The sequence below is a fragment of the Oncorhynchus tshawytscha genome, linkage group LG02, assembly GCF_018296145.1.
Source record: "Oncorhynchus tshawytscha isolate Ot180627B linkage group LG02, Otsh_v2.0, whole genome shotgun sequence".
NCBI classification, from domain to species: Eukaryota; Metazoa; Chordata; class Actinopteri; order Salmoniformes; family Salmonidae; genus Oncorhynchus; species Oncorhynchus tshawytscha.
Genome location: NC_056430.1, coordinates 35650713 through 35669903, shown reverse-complemented (window position 1 = coordinate 35669903; position 19191 = coordinate 35650713). Strand labels below are relative to the sequence as shown.

The 19191-nt window shown below is 44.2% G+C and overlaps 1 protein-coding gene across 4 annotated transcripts in view; it reads right to left on the bottom strand.

Moving 5' to 3' along the window:
* The window catches only part of LOC112216959 (disco-interacting protein 2 homolog B-A-like), a 90834-nt gene that overhangs the window by 40131 nt on the left and 31512 nt on the right, over positions 1–19191 (bottom strand). For 2 of the 4 annotated variants that reach the window (XM_042297391.1, XM_042297392.1), the window contains exons 2-9: positions 10212–10283; positions 5707–5886; positions 3250–3438; positions 2770–3150; positions 2517–2669; positions 1682–1801; positions 1268–1465; positions 705–796 (exon numbers count right to left, since the gene is read on the bottom strand). In XM_042297391.1, coding sequence (XP_042153325.1) covers positions 705–796; positions 1268–1465; positions 1682–1801; positions 2517–2669; positions 2770–3150; positions 3250–3438; positions 5707–5886; positions 10212–10283 — 1385 coding nt within the window. The remainder of the gene's footprint in view (positions 1–704; positions 797–1267; positions 1466–1681; positions 1802–2516; positions 2670–2769; positions 3151–3249; positions 3439–5706; positions 5887–10211; positions 10284–19191) is intronic. The other 2 variants (XM_042297394.1, XM_042297400.1) reach the window with 1 other exon arrangement.

The window sequence follows — 19191 nt, the reverse complement described above, 5'->3', positions numbered from 1 at the left end:
TTTCTTTGGGTGTTTTTCAGAGTAGAAAGGCCTCTTAGTATCCTAAGTTTTCATAACTGTGACATAATTGCCTACCGTCTGTAAGCTGTTAGTGTCTTAATGACCGTTCCACAGGTGCATGTTCATTAATTGTTTATGGTTCATTGAACAAGCATGGGAAACAGTGTTTAAACCCTTTACAACGAAGATCGGTGAAGTTATTTGGATTTTTACGAATTATCTTTTGAAGGACAGTTTCTTATGTTGCTGAGTTTATAACATAAATATAAACATTTCTATCCAACCTATATAAATACACAGTACCAGTCAAAGGTTTGGACACACTTACTCCTTCAAGGGTTTGTCTTTATTTTTACTATTTTCTACACTGTAGAATAATAGTGAAGATATCAAAACTATGAAAAAGGTGGCGCTACAAAGTATTAACTTAAGGGGGCTGAATAATTTTGCACGCCCAATTTTTCAGTTTTTGATTTGTTAAAAAAGTTTGAAATATCCAATAAATGTCGTTCCACTTCATGATTGTGTCCCACTTGTTGTTGATTCTTCACAAAAAAAATACAGTTTTATATCTTTATGTTTGAAGACTGAAATGTGGCAAAAGGTTGCAAAGTTCAAGGGGGCCGAATACTTTCGCAAGGCACTGTATATGGCGCTATATCATTACGAGAGAAGTAGAAGTAGTGAGAGTCAATGTGTCTCACCCTGTCCCCAGGCTTGAGGACCTGCTCGTTCTTGGGTCCCAGTTTGTTGAGGAGGGTGTAGGCCAGCTTCACACTGCGGCTCCACAGCTTCCCTGATGGCGGGAGAAGGGGAGGTAGGAGGGAGGAAGGGTATGCATCGTAAATAACAGTGTCACAATCTGTCAATCAATCTCATTCTTCACCTCTCATAACCCTCCATTACCAAGATGACTTTATCCACATCATGACTACAGTATAGCACCAACAATAACCTAAGAGGATGTAATAAATAAAGTATCCCTCACTAAGTAGAGTTATAGATGTCAAAAATCATATGTTCTCTAACCATGGATTAGATGGGGGTATCTAAGTCAGGTTGTAGTATCAGTATAAAATCTCTGCATGGCTCTAGGTCTCTCACCGTGGGTCAGTGTGGTTCGGGATTTGACACTGACATACCATAGGTCAGTGTGGTTAGGGGTTTGGGATTGTGAAATATCATAGGTCAGTGTGGTTAGGGGTTTGAGACTGTTACATACCGTAGGTATGTGTACAGGGGTTTGTGTGTGGGCCTAGTTTCTTACCGTAGGTCAATGTGTACAGGGATTTGCCAGTGATGTCCAGGGCGGTGAGGGCGGGGCTCTTGCCCTGTGTGGCTCCCCATCGGGCCAGGGCAGCCTGGAGGGCCGGAGGCCAGTTACTGACCACCCCCAGGGGCTCCCCCTTCACTGGGATGATCTGACGGCCCTCTGGCCGTGGTGTATTGGGGTCCGGCTGGGGCACTGGAGGGAGAGAGGGAGGGGGGGCAGAATGAACCAGGTAGCACATTTGAGGTTGGTACAGAGGGGTGGAAATGAAAACATTGTAGGTGACATTTACAGAGATATAGTCTGGTCTCAGATCTGTTTGTGCTGTCTTGGGAGTTGACAAGACAGCACAAACAGATTTGAAACCAGGCTAAGAGAAATCCACTGACTGAAGAATGAATGGTGGCTCACCCTCTACGATCTCCTCCTGGTCATCCACGAAGAACTCACTGAGGGGGGGCCTCTTGGGCCTCTTCAAGGTATTGAGCAGCTGCTGGATCTTAGTGGACACCCTGCTGTTCACCGGGACACCTGGATGGGGGGAGGCAAACACTGTCACACACACTCACCCTGCCCCAATATACGAAGGGAAGTCTTGATTGACTTCACACACATCTCTGGCTTTCCTTTCTCAACTTGCAGTCTACTAGTATGAACTCTACACCAGGACTGGGAGGGATGGAGTGAGGTAAAAGGGAAAATAATCATTGGTTGCATAATAGGAAAACACATGAGGATTCATTCGGTTTCAGAGGATGGTTCTGGTTTCACAGAAATACTACTCTCCCTAATCATATGGCGCAGAGGATATGAACAAGGCACAAACAGTACACAGAAGTATATATGACACCAGTAGTTCATGGGTTTCTCATAGGGAATGTGTTACCTCTTCTGTTACCTATTGCCAGTCAAAATAACATGCGACAGGGTGGAAAAAGGCCAGAAGAAAACAAAACAACATGGTTTAGTTAATGATATGGTCCAGTCGGACATCAACATGTTTTTCAAGAAAAACACTATTACTTTAAAAAAAAGAAGTTATTTTCAATGGAAATGCAAAAGTGTATGAAGATTCGGCGAGGACACACATTCACAATCTCACATAAACACACACAGACTTCTTACACACACACACACACACACACACACACACACACACACACACACACACACACACACACACACACACACACACACACACACACACACACACACACACACACCCTAAAAAAGAGGCTGTTCTTACCATCGGCTGTCTCCATCATGCTGGAGCGACTCTGTCCGCGGCTCATCCCCCGGACCACAGGAGGGTTGTTGGGCCGGTCCACCTGAGAGGAGCCCCTGGCCTGGGGGGCTGCCGCCAACACGTCTGGGGGGGGTCCACTGTTCTCTGAAAGGCCTGGCAGAAAGACAGGGTCATTTTATCTGCTCGGTTTATCCTATATAGGGTTACATGCCAAGGCGTTCTAAAGTGTTGTGGTCATGAGGACATATCTTACCAATCCGTGCTTGAGCCAGCATGTCAGCTATGGCTGGATGCTGTGGCTGTGACTGTGGCTGTAGTTGTGACTGGTACTGTGGCTGGTACTGTGGCTGGTATTGGGGCTGGTATTGGGGCTGGTACTGGGGCTTGTACTGGGGCTGGGCTTGGGTCTGGGATGGTTGAGGCTGGGGCTTGCTCTCTCCATGGGACAGGGTGGAGGAGGCGGAAGAAGCGGAAGAGGATGTGGAGGAGCCCTGGACAGAGCGGTTGATCCAGGAGTCAGGACTCTGCAGACTGGGGGGCTGCAGCAGAGAGGAAGGGGCAGGAGCCCCCAAACCAGCACCCACTGACGACTGTCTCAACAGAGCACCCTCGTCCTCTGAACTTGACGACGAGTCTGAGATAGGAGAAAGGAAGTAAGAGAGATGGAGAGAATTAGAAAGAGAGAGCGTGTGACCTTAGGATTAAACTCTACAGTACCAACAATAAAGCTTACGTAGGCTGTTCCTGAGGAAATAGAAGCAGTCAGGCTGATTTGAAGGAGTCAGTCCTACGCTACCTGGTGGGGTGCAGTTGTTGATGGGCGACTGAACGTAGGTGGAGCGGCGTTTGGTGGGCATGGGTAGTGCCATCTTCTCCTCCTTGTGTTTGGCCAACGCAGCCTGCACCGCCTCTGTGTGGATATCTGGGACAATGGGAGAGAGAGAGAAAGAGAGAGAGGGAGTGAGGGAAAGCGGAAGAAATTACAATTTTGAATTTGGATGATTGCAAAGGATAGGGAATAGGGATGGAGAGGAAGATGAGAACATCCAAGATAAACATTCGTTTTTCTGGAAAAGTATAACTGAAATATAAGTGAACCTGCCAGTCACAGAGATATTTAAAATAATAATTATTACATAGATACTGATGCATAAAGACAATCACTGTTCTGTCAACACAGTTAAAGCTGAATGGAGGTTTGACTTTCAACCATCAGAATAGGAGAGATGGCAGTTAGGTCCTGATGTAAGAGGAAACCACAGTCTGTTTGCTGGAGAGAGAGGGGCTATTATCATGCTCACCCATCCTTACACACACACACACACACACACACACACACACACACACACACACACACACACACACACACACACACACACACACACACACACACACACACACACACACACACACACACACACACACACACACACACACACACACACACACACACACACACACACACACACACACACACACACACACACACACACACAGATCAGAGGATGACCAGAAGACACATCAGCACTTTCTGATACATTTCCTCATGACACAATCAGAATATGTAATAAAATCTACATAAACCATCAAACACAACACATTGTTTAACCAACACTATAGAATGACATAAGATAACATTTGATTCTACTAAAAATAGACAGCTATTCTGTTCCCATTCTTCCTATATGCTGCATGCGTGATCATTCATCGCCATAGAAACATGAGAGAACGATCGTCACACACGTCCAAGAGGCATCTCCATGGCGATAGCCGAGGTTGCCGGGCGTTAAAATGTTAAAGTTGTTAGGTGTCTGTCCTCTACCTCTCCGGCACTACACGACAACCAACAATGAACAGCACAGACAGCCAGACGCGATCAGAGCCCACACAACAACACACTTGCAGCACCTCAGCCTAGCAACACGAACATACCCTACACACACCCATGTAAACTCATTTAGGCTACACACACGCCAGACTACCTGGACCTAAACATCATCGTATCGCTGATAGCTAATTATCAATCTCTCAGTCCTCTTGATCGCACCCTCTCAGTATTCCTTTCTCTGTAGCTCTACCCCCTCCTCTATCTCGCTCTCTCTCGTTCTTCCCATCACACTCTCTCAAGGAGACTGAGGTGTCAGCAGGTTCTTCATAAGGACTGCTGGGAGTGTGACTGACCCACCCATCGCTGCTCTTCCCTGACCCCTCACTCTATCCCTCCTCTCAGTCCTGCTCAATTTCTCTGTGATATTCCTCCGTTATCCTGTAATAGAACAGTGGAACTTGAATCATTTTTGCTGTTCTCTCTGGTGAGCTGTCCTATTAGCTCAAACAGACCCCACACAGTGGTGGTCCTTCCGTCCTTCATCCCCCAAAACTACACTCCACAATGAGGTATGGGAGCTAGTGTGCGTGTGTGTGTGTACGTGCATGTGTGTCTCACGTGAGAGGCGAGACCAGACTGATGCAGAGGCTGTCCAAACAGGGATGGGAGGAGAGAGAAATGTATGAAGCTGAGTATGAAGCTGCCTAGAGGGAGGACACATGTACACTGCATGCACCTCTAGTAACAGAAGGAAAGAGAGAAAGAGAGAGGACAGAAAGACTCTTATACACTTCTCTACCATTCGTTATTCTTTCATGTCTTCTCAACCATCTAACGGTCCATTCTAACACTCCTTCCCTGTACTCTATATAATCTACAAAATAATTATATTGTGCTGAGTTCCTCCTTCCTGTTTAGTATTCCCCCTGCTCTCTCCACAGTCCAGGACATTGCCAAGCCATGACATCACTCCCCAATCACAATGTGAGGGATCTGGCCTCTTGGGGTCCCCTTTAGAGGGGATTCTGCTGCACACTGTAGGGACTTCTCTTTCTCAACAACCCAACAGGACACACACACACACACACACACATGACCTCAGCCAGCACTCACAATCCAACACGCACACACAAAGCAGCCCTTTCATTGGTCTATTTGCAACCATTAAAGGATTACAAGATTCTGCTTCAAACCAGATTTGATCATAAATTGACTACTTAATGCTTATATTGAATGAAATGAAAAAGAATCAATCAAACTTAACATGAACCAAAAATGCAACATTATTGACTGTGACTGGATTTCCTAAGGCAACATAAGTGTTGATTTAAAAAATGGAAACTGAGACAAGTTGTTGCCCACCTGATCGGTAGCGGTCATCCCTGGTCCCTCCGCTGCGGTGCGGTCGCCGAGAGCGACGATCACGATAGCGGGAAGAGGAGCTGGGTGGAGGAGCCTGGGTGTGAGCATTGGCATGGGTGGAGCCAGAAGCGTTGCTAGGACCAGGAGCCTGGGCATCATAGGCAGGGGGGGGAGCTTCCACTGGGGAGTACAAAATAATAAAGTAGATGACTAGGAGACAAAAAGACAGTACACAAAGTATATAGTATATACGGTGCATTCAGACCCATTCGCTTTTTCCACATTTTTGTTACGTTACAGCCTTATTCTAAAATGGATTTAATTACATTTTTTCCTCATCACTACCACATATTGACAAAGTGAAAACATATTTTCAGATTTTTTTAATGCAAAGTATTCAGACACTTTGCTATTAGACTCGAACTTGAGCTCTGGTATATATCGTTTCCATTGATCATTCATGAGATGTTTCTACAACTTGATTGGAGTCCACCTGTGGTAAGTTCAATTGATTGGACATTTATTTGTATTTTTCTATTGAACCATTATTTAACTAGGCAAGCCAGTTAAGAACAAATTCTTATTTACAATGACGGCTACATCGGCCAAACCCGGACGACGATGGGCCAATTCTTGCGCCAACCTATGGGACTGCCAAACAAGGCCGGTTGTGATACAGCCTGGAATCGAACCAGGGTCTGTAGTGAAGCCTCTAGCACTGAGATGCATTGCCTTAGGCTGCTGCGCCACTCGGGAGCCCCCCAAATGATTTGGAAAGGCACACGCTTTTGTATATAAGGTCCAACAGCTGACAGCACATGTCAGAGCAAAAACCAAGCCATGAGCATATCGAATGGTGCAGCGGTCTAAGCTACTGCATCGTAGTGCTTGAGGCATCACTATAGACCCGGATTCGATCCCAGGCTGTGTCATAGCCAGCCGTGACCGGGAGACCCATGAGGCAGTGCACAATTGGCCAAGCGTCGGCTGGGTTATGGGAGGGTTTGGCCGGCCAGGATTTCCTTGTCCCATCGCGCTCTAGCGACTCCTTGTGCAGGGCGCCTGCAAGCTGACTTTGGTCACCAGCTGGACGGTGTTTCCTCTGACATATTGGTGTGGCTGGCTTCCGGGTAAAGCAAACAGTGTGTCAAGAAGCAGTGCGGCTTGGTAGGGTCGTGTTTCGGAGGATGCATGGCTCTCGACCTTCGCCTATCCCGAGTCCGTAGGTGAGTTGCAGCGATGGGACAAGACTGTAACTACCAATTGAATATCATGAAATGGGGGAGACAAAGGGGTAAAAGTACAACAAATAAAATAATACAAATAAATAAATAAAACAAGCCATGAGGTCGACGGAATTGTCCGTAGAGCTCCAAGACAGGATTGTGTCAAGGCACAGATCTGGGGAAGGGTATCAAAACATGTCTGCAGCATTGAAGGTCCCCAAAAACACAGTGGCCTCCATCATTCTTAAATGGAAGAAGTTTGGAACCATCAAGACTCTTCCTACAGCTAGCCACCTGGCCAAACTGAGCAATCGGGAGGCCCATGGCTTGGTTTTTTTCTGACATGCACTGTCAACTGTGGGACCTTATATAGACAGGTTTGTGCATTTACAAATCATGTCCAATCAATTGAATTACCGCAGGTGGACTCCAATCATGTTGTAGAAACATCTCAAGGATGATCAATGGAAACAGGATGCACCGGAGTTCAATTTCGAGTCTAATAGCAAAGGGTCTGAATACTTATGTAAATAAGGTGTTTGGTCAGGGAGGTGACCAAGAATGTGATGGTCACTCTGACAGAGCTCCAGAGATCCTCTGTGGAGATGGAAGAACCTTCCAGAAGGACAACGATCTCTGTAGCCCTCCACCAATCAGGCCTTTATGGTAGAGTGGCCAGACGAAAGCCACTCCTCAGTAAAAGGCACATGACAGCCCACTTGGAGTTTGCCAAAAGGCACCTAAAGGACTCTCAGACCATGAGAAACAAGATTCTCTGGTCTGATGAAACCTAAATGTTACTCTTTGGCCTGAATGCCAAGCGTCACATCTAGAGGAAACCAGGCACCGGTCATCACCTGGCCAATAACATCCCCCCTTGGGTTGTGCCGTGGCGGAGATCTTTGTGGGCTATACTCGGTCTTGTCTCAGGATGGTAAGTTGGTGGTTGAAGATATCGCTCTAGTGGTGTGTAGGCTGTGCTTTGGCAAAGTGGGTGGGGTTATATCCTGCCTGTTTGGGGCCACAGTGTCTCCCGACCCCTCCTGTCTCAGCCTCCAGTATTTATGCTGCAGTAGTTTATGTGTCGGGGGGCTAGGGTCAGTTTGTTATATCTGGAGTATTTCTCCTGTCTTATCCGGTGTCCGATGTAAATTTAAGAATGCTCTCTAATTCGCTCTCTCTTTCTCTCCCGGAGGACCTGAGACCCTAGGACCATGCCTCAGGACTACCTGGCCTGTTGACTCCTTGCTGTCCCCAGTCCACCTGGCTGTGCTACTGCTCCAGTTTCAACTGTTCTGCCAGCGGCTATGGAACCCTAAGCTGTTCACCGGACGTGCTACCTGTCCCAGACCTGCTGTTCTCAACTTTCTAGAGACATCAGGAGCGGAAGAGATACTCTGAATGATCGGCTATGAAAAGCCAACTGACATTTACTCCTGAGGTGCAGACCTGTTGCACCCTCGACAACCACTGTGATTATTATTATTATTTGACCCTGCTGGTCATCTATGAACATTTGAACATTTTGGCCATGTTCTGTTATAATCTCAACCCGGCACAGCCAGAAGAGGACTGGCCACCCCTCATAGCCTGGTTCCTCTCTAGGTTTCTTCCTAGGTTCTGGCCTTTCTAGGCAGTTTTTCCTAGCCACCGTGCTTCTACACCTGCATTGCTTGCTGTTTGGGGTTTTAGTCTGGGTTTCTGTACAGCACTTTGTGACATCAGCTGATGTAAGAAGGGCTTCATAAATACATTTGATTGATTGATCGATCCTTACAGTGAAGCATCATGTTGTAGGGATGTTTTTCAGCGGCAGGGACTGGAAGAATAGTCAGGATCAAGGGAAAGATGAACGGAGCAAAGTACAGAGAGATCATTGATAAAAACATGCTCCAGAGCGCTCAGGACCTCAGGCTGGGGACAAAGGTTCACCTTCCAACAGGACAGCGACACTAAGCACACAGCCAAGACAACGCAGGAGTGGCTTCGGGACAAGTCTCTGAATGTCTTTGAGTGGCCCAGCAAGAGCCCGGACTCTCCCGATCTCTGGAGAGACATGAAAATAGCTGTGCAGCGATGCTCCCCATCCAACCTAAGAGCTTGAGAGGATCTGCAGAGAAGAATAGGAGAAACTCCCCAAATAGATGTGTGCCATGTTAACGTGATATCTCTTCTTTTTTTTTTCATACATTTGCAAAAATGTATAAAAACCTGTTTTTCCTTTGCCATTATGGGGTATTGTGTGTAGATTTATGAGGGAAAAAACAACTAAAGTGTAAAGTGCTGTCGCTCTGTCATTTTCATGGATACAAACATAAAAAAGGGTTCAGAACTCTCTAGGCTTCCACTTCTTCCTTCTCCTACTAAGGCCCTTGGGATATGACCCTTGACCTGACCTCTAAGTGACTTAATCCTCACACGATGAAGAGAATATTACTGCCTCTCAAATAGAGATTCATAATCACAATCTTACCAAATGTCATTAGGATCTGCATGTGCTTTTACGACATACCGCATTTTCATCAAAATGTTCAAGATGTCTCTAAAAGGGTCTAACCATAATAGTACATCATGACTAGGGTTATTTTGTAAAGGGACAGAACATTGTAAACAAGGGAGCAGCTTTGCTCATTGCTGAGAAATGCTGTCTGAAATTGTTCACATTTACAGACAATCAACCCATAAAGGAAGTGAGCGAATAAAGAGGGAAGTGGAGAGGATAATGCGCCAATCAGAGTCCAAAAACGTGTATGCGTACGCACGGCAGTGTTCTGGAATATTGGACCGTTGGCTTTTACGCATTTCAAATTCTCAGCGCGGCTCAAGCAATTTATCCAACCGTCACCCCCATTCAAATTAATAGAAGACACGTACGCAGAGCCGTGCTTGGTTGGGAATTTTTGGGGAGGTGCGTCGGTGGTCTCGTAGCCGCGTAGCTAGGTCACAATGGGCCGCTGGACCATCGTCTCTCGGCATCCGTGGACTGGAGGAGTCTGGAGACACTTTAGTGACCGGCACTACCACTGTGAGGCAGCAGTGAGCACCAAGCAGATTTGACCATGTTTCTTCATCTTCTTAATGGAGGAGAGAGAAAAAAATCCTCATGGCGAATTTTGTAAATAATCTAAAATCAAACAAAAACAGTAGTTGAATATAGAAGATATGTTCTCATACGAGTGGCATTATGGGGAGATGTATCCAGGATAAGGTTTTATGGGTCGTGTACACAGTTTAGCAGATGTTATAGCGGGTGCAGCGAAATGCTTGTTTGTTTCTTACCTGGTGTATGAATAAAGAAGGGAAGCAGAAGTTTAGTCCTTTTCTTCTCATATCCCTTCTGTGTGATATCACCTGAGAAAGAGGAGAACATTGGTCACTGATGTGATCAAACAGACATACAACATACACAAATACTAATTCAGCAGGCAGTAGATATACATAGGCTACTGTCTGCATCAAACCTACAGTGGTCAAATAGACTCAGTTGAACAAAAATGAGCAGTGTGTTCTTTATGTAAAGAGCAAGTGCTATTTATTCTTTTTTTTAAACTTATTCCTCAGAAAAGTTGCTGTAGTACACACACAGAGGCAGAAACAAACACAATGTCCAACTTTGATGGAAAAAAATACTAGAATATTCTGACCAAACAGTTTAAGTATTACAGAGTAAAATATCTTGGGGGAAATATCTACAATGATACTTTGATGGCAATTTTTTTTACACTCTTTTTTTGCCTCCTCTGTGGTTATTATGTAAGAAATGTGTCATCAGTATTTTCGAATGGCACCGGACCACCCATACACCCTGAAAGTAAAGCAAAAAGGCAAACAGGGCTAGAAATATAATTGAACTGACAGTAGTTGGATTCCCAACTCCCACATCAGACCTTAGCAACTTTTGTAATAACCCTCTGTCCTAAACAAGGTGTGGTGTATTACCTATTCAAACACAGGCCTATAAGTCACTCCCATTTGAGAGACAGAGAGAGAGAGAGAGGGACGAGAGGGAGAGAGAGAGAGAGAGGGACGAGAGGGAGGGAGAGAGAGAGGGAAGGAGGGAGGGACGAGGGAGGGATTGAGTGAGAGAGAGGGAGAGAGGGACGAGAGAGGGAGGGATGAGAGAGAGAGAGGGAGGGATGAGAGAGAGGGGGAGAGAGAGAGAGGGGGGATGAGAGAGAGAGAGGGAGGGATGAGAGAGAGAGAGGAGGGGTGAGAGAGAGAGAGAGAGGGATGAGAGACGAGAGAGAGAGGGATGAGAGAGAGAGAGAGGGATGAGAGAGAGAGAGGGATGAGAGAGAGAGAGGGATGAGAGACGAGAGAGAGGGATGAGAGAGAGAGAGAGGGATGAGAGAGAGAGAGGGATGAGAGAGGGATTAAGCAAATTAAAGAAGGAATGAAAAGAGGGTGAAGGAAAGACAACTGAGATGACCAGAAAACAGTGATAGATTAAAGTAGCTAGCTACTAGTGTCAAGTGCTTAGCGGCAGTGCTCTGGCGGAGAGAAGGACGGATGGAAAGACATGTGAGCTGGATGATGAAAGTGTTGGTGTGACTCCAGTGACAGGATGAAAGGAGGAAGTGGAGGAAGAGAGTGAACTAAATACAGAGACACATGGATGCCAGAGCAGGATGGGATGAATCAGAGATATACACAGAGAATGAGGGGGAGGACAGAGGAGAAGAGAGGAGAAATAAGATAGAGGAATAATATGGAGGAGGAGAAAGAGACAGGGGGAGAAGAGGAGAGTTAGGGGAGGAAAGGAGGGGTACACAAAGGTGGAGGAGTGCTGAGTTGGTGTGATGGCAGGTCATAGTGAGCTTGTCTATTGTGGCTCAGTCAGCTTTCTACTTTCCCTCTTTTTCTCACTCTCTCCCTCTTCTCTCTCACCCGACCTAGCTATCTGCCTGAGAATCTGGCCTTGAAGCAGAGCAGTCTCTCTGCCAACCACCTCCGTAAGCACTGCTGCTGCCACACACACACACGCACAGACACACACACAATCCATCTGGAATGCATTCACCTCGCCATCACCCCTGGTGAACACAGATGATAAATATGTCCTCCCTCAAGCCCCCTGTCCTACCTTCCCCCTCTCCCTGAACCATGGGAGCCAGCCAGGTACCATCTGACCCCTACTAGGCCCACCACTGTGAGCAAAACCTAGTCAACATTAAAACTGCTGTTATCATCATCATTATCACCACCATCGTCATCATCATCATCTGAGCTCAGTTTGAATGAGGCCTGTTAGATCTGGAGGAGAGGAGTATTAGCTGCCTCATTGCAAATCTGCACCGTAAAACCCAATCTCACCACTTCACATAAGGTCTGCCTACTCAAGGTGCAGCATAGGGGGCCAGTCAAACAGAAAGCCACTACTCTAGCTGGGACTAAGACAGTTGTCAGGGTGAATGGAACTACACATTTATTCTAACAAGTAAACCAAAGCAGCAACAGTCCAAGGGCCTCTCTGGCAAACACAGAGGAACGCTTAAGGAATTAACAGCTGTTGAACGAACCCCTGACTGCCCTGCCTCCAAATCAACTCAGTCCAACTTGGTCTGTTATTGAAACATTATATCACAGGTGCTGCGGAGTCTGAGATAATGTTCCAAAAACGGTTAGATAATGAACAATGGTTTCCTGTGTCTGATGCTTCACCCAATCAGAACGGGTGATCGGTTTATCTGGGGCCAGAGATGAGATTCCTCCTGGGTCGTATCATCTGGGAAAGTTCTCAGTGGGTAGCGAACCGAAACCCAGATTACAAATTAGAGGCCTGGCTGGAGACACACACACAGGCAGGAAAAGCCACGGTGAGGTTTAGATGTTCCAGTTATGCTCGTCACCTTCTATAGGGATTCTATAGGACTAAAGTGATTAGAGGAGGGTTTCCCCCTGAAAAGACAGTACGCAAATACTCTACATAATGTACACACACCATGTACACATATGTTTGGACTCATCCGCAAGATCATTTTGGACACAGATACCGATTCACGCTCACACCCACTCAGATTGTCACATCTACCACAGTTCAATAAATCATTACTATCCCCATTGGGCACGGAGTCAAGAACAGTTTGTTGTCAACGCAACTCCCCAGTGTTGTGGGTCACAGCATACACGAGATACAGCGGCATCATACATAACACACCGTCTGTTCATGTTAGCAGGTTAGTTAATACAATAATAATAATATAAATAATACACAGCCTCAGTCAAAGGTTTGGACACACCAACTCATTCCAGGGTTTTTCTTTATTTTGACTATTTTCTGCAAGCAGATGGGATGGCGTGACAACATCATGAAGCTGGTTGAGAGAATGCCAAGAGTATGCAAAGCTGTCATCAAGGCAAAGGGTGGCTACTTTGAAGAATCTATAATATTAAATATATTTGTTTAACACTTTTTTGGTTACTACATGAATCCATATGTGTTATTTCATAGTTTTGATGTCTTTACTATTATCCTACAATGTAGAAAATAGTAAAAATAAAGAAAAACCCTTGAATGAGTAGGTGTGTCCAAATTTTTGCAAGCCACTTAAGATGCTTTTATCCAAATTGACTTACAGTCATGCGTACATACATTTTACGTATGTACGGGTGGTCCTGGGAATCGAACCCATCTCAACAATGTACTACCTGATCTACAGAGGAACCACACTGAGCTACAGAGGAACCACACTGAGCTACAGAGGAACCACACTGAGCTACAGAGGAACCACACTGAGCTACAGAGGAACCACACTGAGCTACAGAGGAACCACACTGAGCTACAGAGGACCACACTGAGCTACAGAGGAACCACACTGAGCTACAGAGGAACCACACTGAGCTACAGAGGAACCACACTGAGCTACAGAGGACCACACTGAGCTACAGAGGACCACACTGAGCTACAGGACTATTCAGTATTTACTCCCTACTGAATACACTCAGAAACAGAGTTAGTCTTTTTTTATCAAGACAAGGATGGGAACAAGCTAACACTACCATAAGTAATGCATGAACAGTACAGTTGGCCTGGCTTACTCACACAACTTATTTTTAGCTCATGTGAGCAGACTGTTCCACTGAAGAGGGAAGAGGGATGTGGATGCGGGAGGAGCGACTGGGGCAAACCGTTCTCAAAGTAAACACTATTCCATCTGGGAGATTTCAGATTGATGTCTTTATTTTCTTGATGGCGCCAAAAAAAGCTACATCCCTGCAACACCAGCTCCAGTTGAGCTTTTCCATTCACTGGTGTGTACCACTAAGAGCCAACCCCCCCCCACCCTCTCTCTCTCTGGGTGGAGGTGGTGCAGCCCATGGGCAAAGCGCAGGTGGATGGGGTTGGATATGGTCATAGATGCAGAGCAATGTTAAAAGGGATGTACAATAGCCTTATATCAGCCTGTTCCGGATGAATGTGTGATCTCGTTCTCTGTCGCAGATGTCAGTAAGACCTATAAACAGGTTAACATTCACAGGGCCAGATGGATTATGAGGACACGTACTCAGAGCATGCGCTGACCAGCTGGCAGGTGTCTTCACTCACATTTTCAACCTATCCCTGACCAGGTCTGTCATACCAACTTGTTTCAAGTGTGTCGAGAGCTTCAAGTTCCTTGGCGTCCACATCACTAAGGAATTAACATGGTCCACACACACCCAGAGGGAACGACAGGAGGCGCTACAGAGGGTGATAAGTACATCACTGGAACTGAGCTCCCTGCCATCCAGGACCTCTATACCAGGCGGTGTCAGAGGAAGGCCCCAAAAATTGTCCAAGACTCCAGCCACCTAAGCCATAGACTGTTCTCTCTGCTACTGCACGGTAAGCGGTACCAGTGCACCAAGTCTGGTACCAACAGGACCCTGAACAGCTTCTACCCCCAAGCCATAAGACTGCTAAACAAGACTACTAAAAATAGCTAATCAAATGGCTACACCTTTTTTTGCACTAACTCTATGCACACACACTGGACTCTACTCACACATATTGACACTGACACCCCAATACACACACCCCAATTCACTCACACTCACACACACACACACGTCTATTATCTATCCTGTTGCCTAGTGCCTAGAGTGGTGTTTTGCAGGTACTGTTTAATGAAGCTGCCAGTTGAGGACTCGTGAGGCATTTGTTTCTCAAACTGTGTCTAGTAAATGTACTTGTCCTCTTGCTCAGTTGTGCACCGGGGCCTCCCTCTCCTCTTTATATTCTAGGGCCAGTTTGCGCTGTTCTGTGAAGGGAGTAGGACACAGCGTAGGGTTTTTTGATGATCGATTAGCCTTTTAAAATTAGAAACTTGGATTAGCCAACACAACGTGCCATTGGAACACAGGAGTGATGGTTGTTGATAATGTGCCTCTTCATGCATATGTAGATATTCCATAACAAATCTCCTGCTTCCAGCTACAATAGTCATTTACAAACATTAACAATGTCTACACTGTATTTCTGACCAATTTGATGTTATTTTAATGGACAAAAAAAAGCTTTTCTTTCAAAAACAAGGACATTGCATTCAAGGGTTTTTCTTTATTTTTACTATTTTCTACATTTTCAACAAATTATATGACAATGTTGATAACTGTTTAGTTTGTTATCAAAAATCTTAAGTGTTTGTTTGTAGAGTGATTCAATTGGTTTCAGAATAGTAGCTCCTGCTTGTGACCAGACAATATCTCAGCTGTGAGAAGATCATAGCGTGCCTATATAGTATGGTGGCCTCCAGAGGAAGGAAAGGTCTTATAAACCTAAAGTTGGATAATCCAAACTCGACTGTGTTAACGACCTTCTTCACATGTTTCTTAAACATCAAGTTGGAGTTAGACACAACTTTCAATTTCTCCCTATTAACAAGAACAGCTCGTAGGGAAGGATCAATGTATTTCTTAGAGAAGTACATGCAAACAGTCTTGTCGATATTTAAACGCAGGCAAGAATTAGTCATCCATTTCAAAACATGTACCTATTAGCTTCAGTTAACTTGTTAAAGACTATTTGTCTATTTTTTGAGTATACATACAGAACTGTATCGTCTACAAACATATGCATGTTAACTTGGGGGGCAAGCAAGTGGGAGATCATTTAATTAGATGGCAAACAGAAGGGTGTCTAATATTGACCCTTGTGGGTCCGCAATGTTATAGTAAAGAGAGTCCAACTGAGTGTCCCCCAAACCCTTTGCCTTCTGTTTGTCTGATAGGAATACATCCAACTAATAACTTCAGTGGACACATGAAGGGAGGATAGTTTGGATAGGAGCACCTCATTAATCACAGTATCAAAGGCCTTTTAAAGATCCAAAAAGACTGTGCCGACTTCCCCACCTACAGTTGAAGTCAGAAGTTTACAAACAATTAGGTTGGCGTCATTAAAACTCATTTTTCAACCACTCCACAAATCTCTTGTTAACAACCTATAGTTTTGGCAAGTCGGTTAGGACATCTACTTTGTGCATGACACAATTACTTTTTCCAACAATTGTTTACAGACAGATTATTTTCACTGTATCACAATTCCAGTGGGTCAGAAGTTTACATACACTAAGTTGACTGTGCCTTTAAACAGATTGGAAAATTACAGAAAATGATGTCATGGCTTTAGAAGCTTCTGATAGGCTAATTGACATCATTTGAGTCAATTGGAGGTGTACCTGTGGATGCATTTCAAGGTCTACCTTCAAACTCAGCACCTCTTTGCTTGACATCATGGGAAAATCAAAAGAAATCAGCAGAGACCTCAGACAACAAGTCTGGTTCATCCTTGGGAGCAATTTCCAAACGCCTGAAGGTACCACGTTTATCTGTACAAACAATAGTACGCAGGTATTAACACCGTGGGACCATGCAGCCGTCATACCGCTCAGGAATGAGACGCGTTGTCTCCTAGAGATCAACATACTTTGGTGCGAAAAGTGCAAATCAATCCCAGAACAACAGCAAAGGAACTCATGAAGATGCTGAAGGAAACGGGTACAAAAGTATCTATATCCCACAGTAAAACGAGTCCTATATCGACATAACCTGAAAGGCCGCTCAGCAAGGAAGAAGCCACTGCTCCAAAACCTCCATAAAAAAAGCCAGAATACAGTTTGCAACTGCATATCGGGACAAAGATCGTACTTTTTGGAGAAATGTCCTCTGGTCTGATGAAACAAAAATATAAATGTTTGGCCATAATGACCATCGTTATGTTTGGAAGAAAAAGGGGGAGGCTTGCAAGCCGAAGAACACCATCCCAACCGTGAAGCACGGGGGTGGCAGCATCATGTTGTGGGGGTGCATTGCTGCAGGAGGGACTGGTGCACTTCACAAAATAGATCATGAGGCAGGAAAATTGTGTGGATATATTGACGCAACATCTCAAGTCGCAAATGGGTCTTCCAAATGGACAATGACCCCAAGCATACTTCCAAAGTTGTGGCAAAATGGCTTAAGGACAACAAAGTCAAGGTATTGGAGTGGCCATAACAAATCCCTGACCTCAATCATATAGAAAATTTGTGGGCATAACTGAAAAAGCGTGTGCGAGCAAAGAGGCCAACAAAGGTACAGCAGATCCCCTTACTGTATGGGACACTTTTAAATGTGCCTTTAGAGGCAATGCAATTCAGTACTCATCTATAAAACAAAAGCAATTTAGATCTTAACAAAGGAAATTGAAGGACTAACAGTACAGTTAGATAGCAATAAAAACAGTACTATAGAGGCACATAATAAGTAGAGGAAAAACAAAAATAAATGGAGGAACTTATTCAAGAAAGATCTAGTGTAATATATTATAATAATAAAGCAAACTGGATGGAATATGGGGAAAAATGCACCAAATTATTTTTCAATCTTCAACATAGAAATGCTACCAGAAAAATGTATTATAACTTGTGACAAATGATGGAGTCATGCATGATTCACCAAATGATATTTTGAAAGAGGAAGTAAAGTACTTTAAGAATATGTTTTCATTTCAGGCTCCTCCATCTCCACTAACTGAAACTAATTGTATGTTTTTTTTTCCTAATAATAATGTAAAATTAATATCTGTACAGAAAGACTCATGTGAAGGCCAAATTACTGAGGAGGAACTGCTTGAGGCAATTGGGGCCTTTAAGGATGTGAAAACTCCAGGGCTGGATGGAATACCAGTGGAAGTATACAAAACTTTTTTTCGTATACTTAAAGGACCATTATTGGCTTGTTTTAACCACTCCTATATAAATGGTAGATTATCAGACATGCAACAAGTTGGTCTGATATCATTATTACTGAAACAGGACCCAAGTGGTATATATAAAGATCCAGTCCATTTAAAAAATTGGAGACCTCTTACATTTCAGTGTTGTGATGCAATAATCCTAGAAAATGCTTGGCACATAGAATTTAAAAAGTATTGTCAGATATTATTAATCCTATCAGACAGGTTTTTTTACATGGACGATACATTGGAGATAATATAAGACAAGTACTGGAAACAATAGATCACTATGAAATATCGGAGACACCAGGCCTGGTTTTCATAGCTGATTTTGAAAAGGCTTTTGATAAAGTACGACTGGAGTTTATGTATAAATGCCTAGAATGTTTCAATTTTGGGGAATCTCTCATAAAATGGGTTAAGGTTATGTATAGTAACCCTAGGTGTAAAATAATAAATAATGGCTACATTTCAGAAAGTTTTAAACTATCTAGAGGAGTAAAACAAGGTTGTCCACTATCGGCATATGTATTTATTATTGCCATCGAAATGTTAGCTGCTAAGATTAGATCAAACAACAATATTAATGGATTGTGTCATTGTACGCTGATGATTAATGTTTTCTTTTAAAACCACAATTGGAGTCTCTCCACGGCCTCTTAGAGGATCGAGATACTTTTGCTATCCTCTCTGGATTAAAACCAAATCATGATACATGTACCATATTACGTATTGGATCACTAAAAAATGTGCATTTTACATTACCATGTAGTTTACCAATTAAATGTTCTGACGGAGATGTGGACATAGTCGGTACACAAATCCCAAAAGAAAGAAAAGATCTCACTCCAATAAATTTTTATAGAAAATTAGCAAAAAAAGACAAGATCTTGCTACCATGGAAAGGAAAATACCTGTCTATTTGTGGAAAATCACCCTGATTAACTCCTTAGTTATATCACAGTTTACCTATTTGCTTATGGTTTTGCCTACACCTAGTGACCTGCTTTTTAAATTATATGAACAAAAAAATATTCAATTTTATTTGGAACGGCAAGCCAG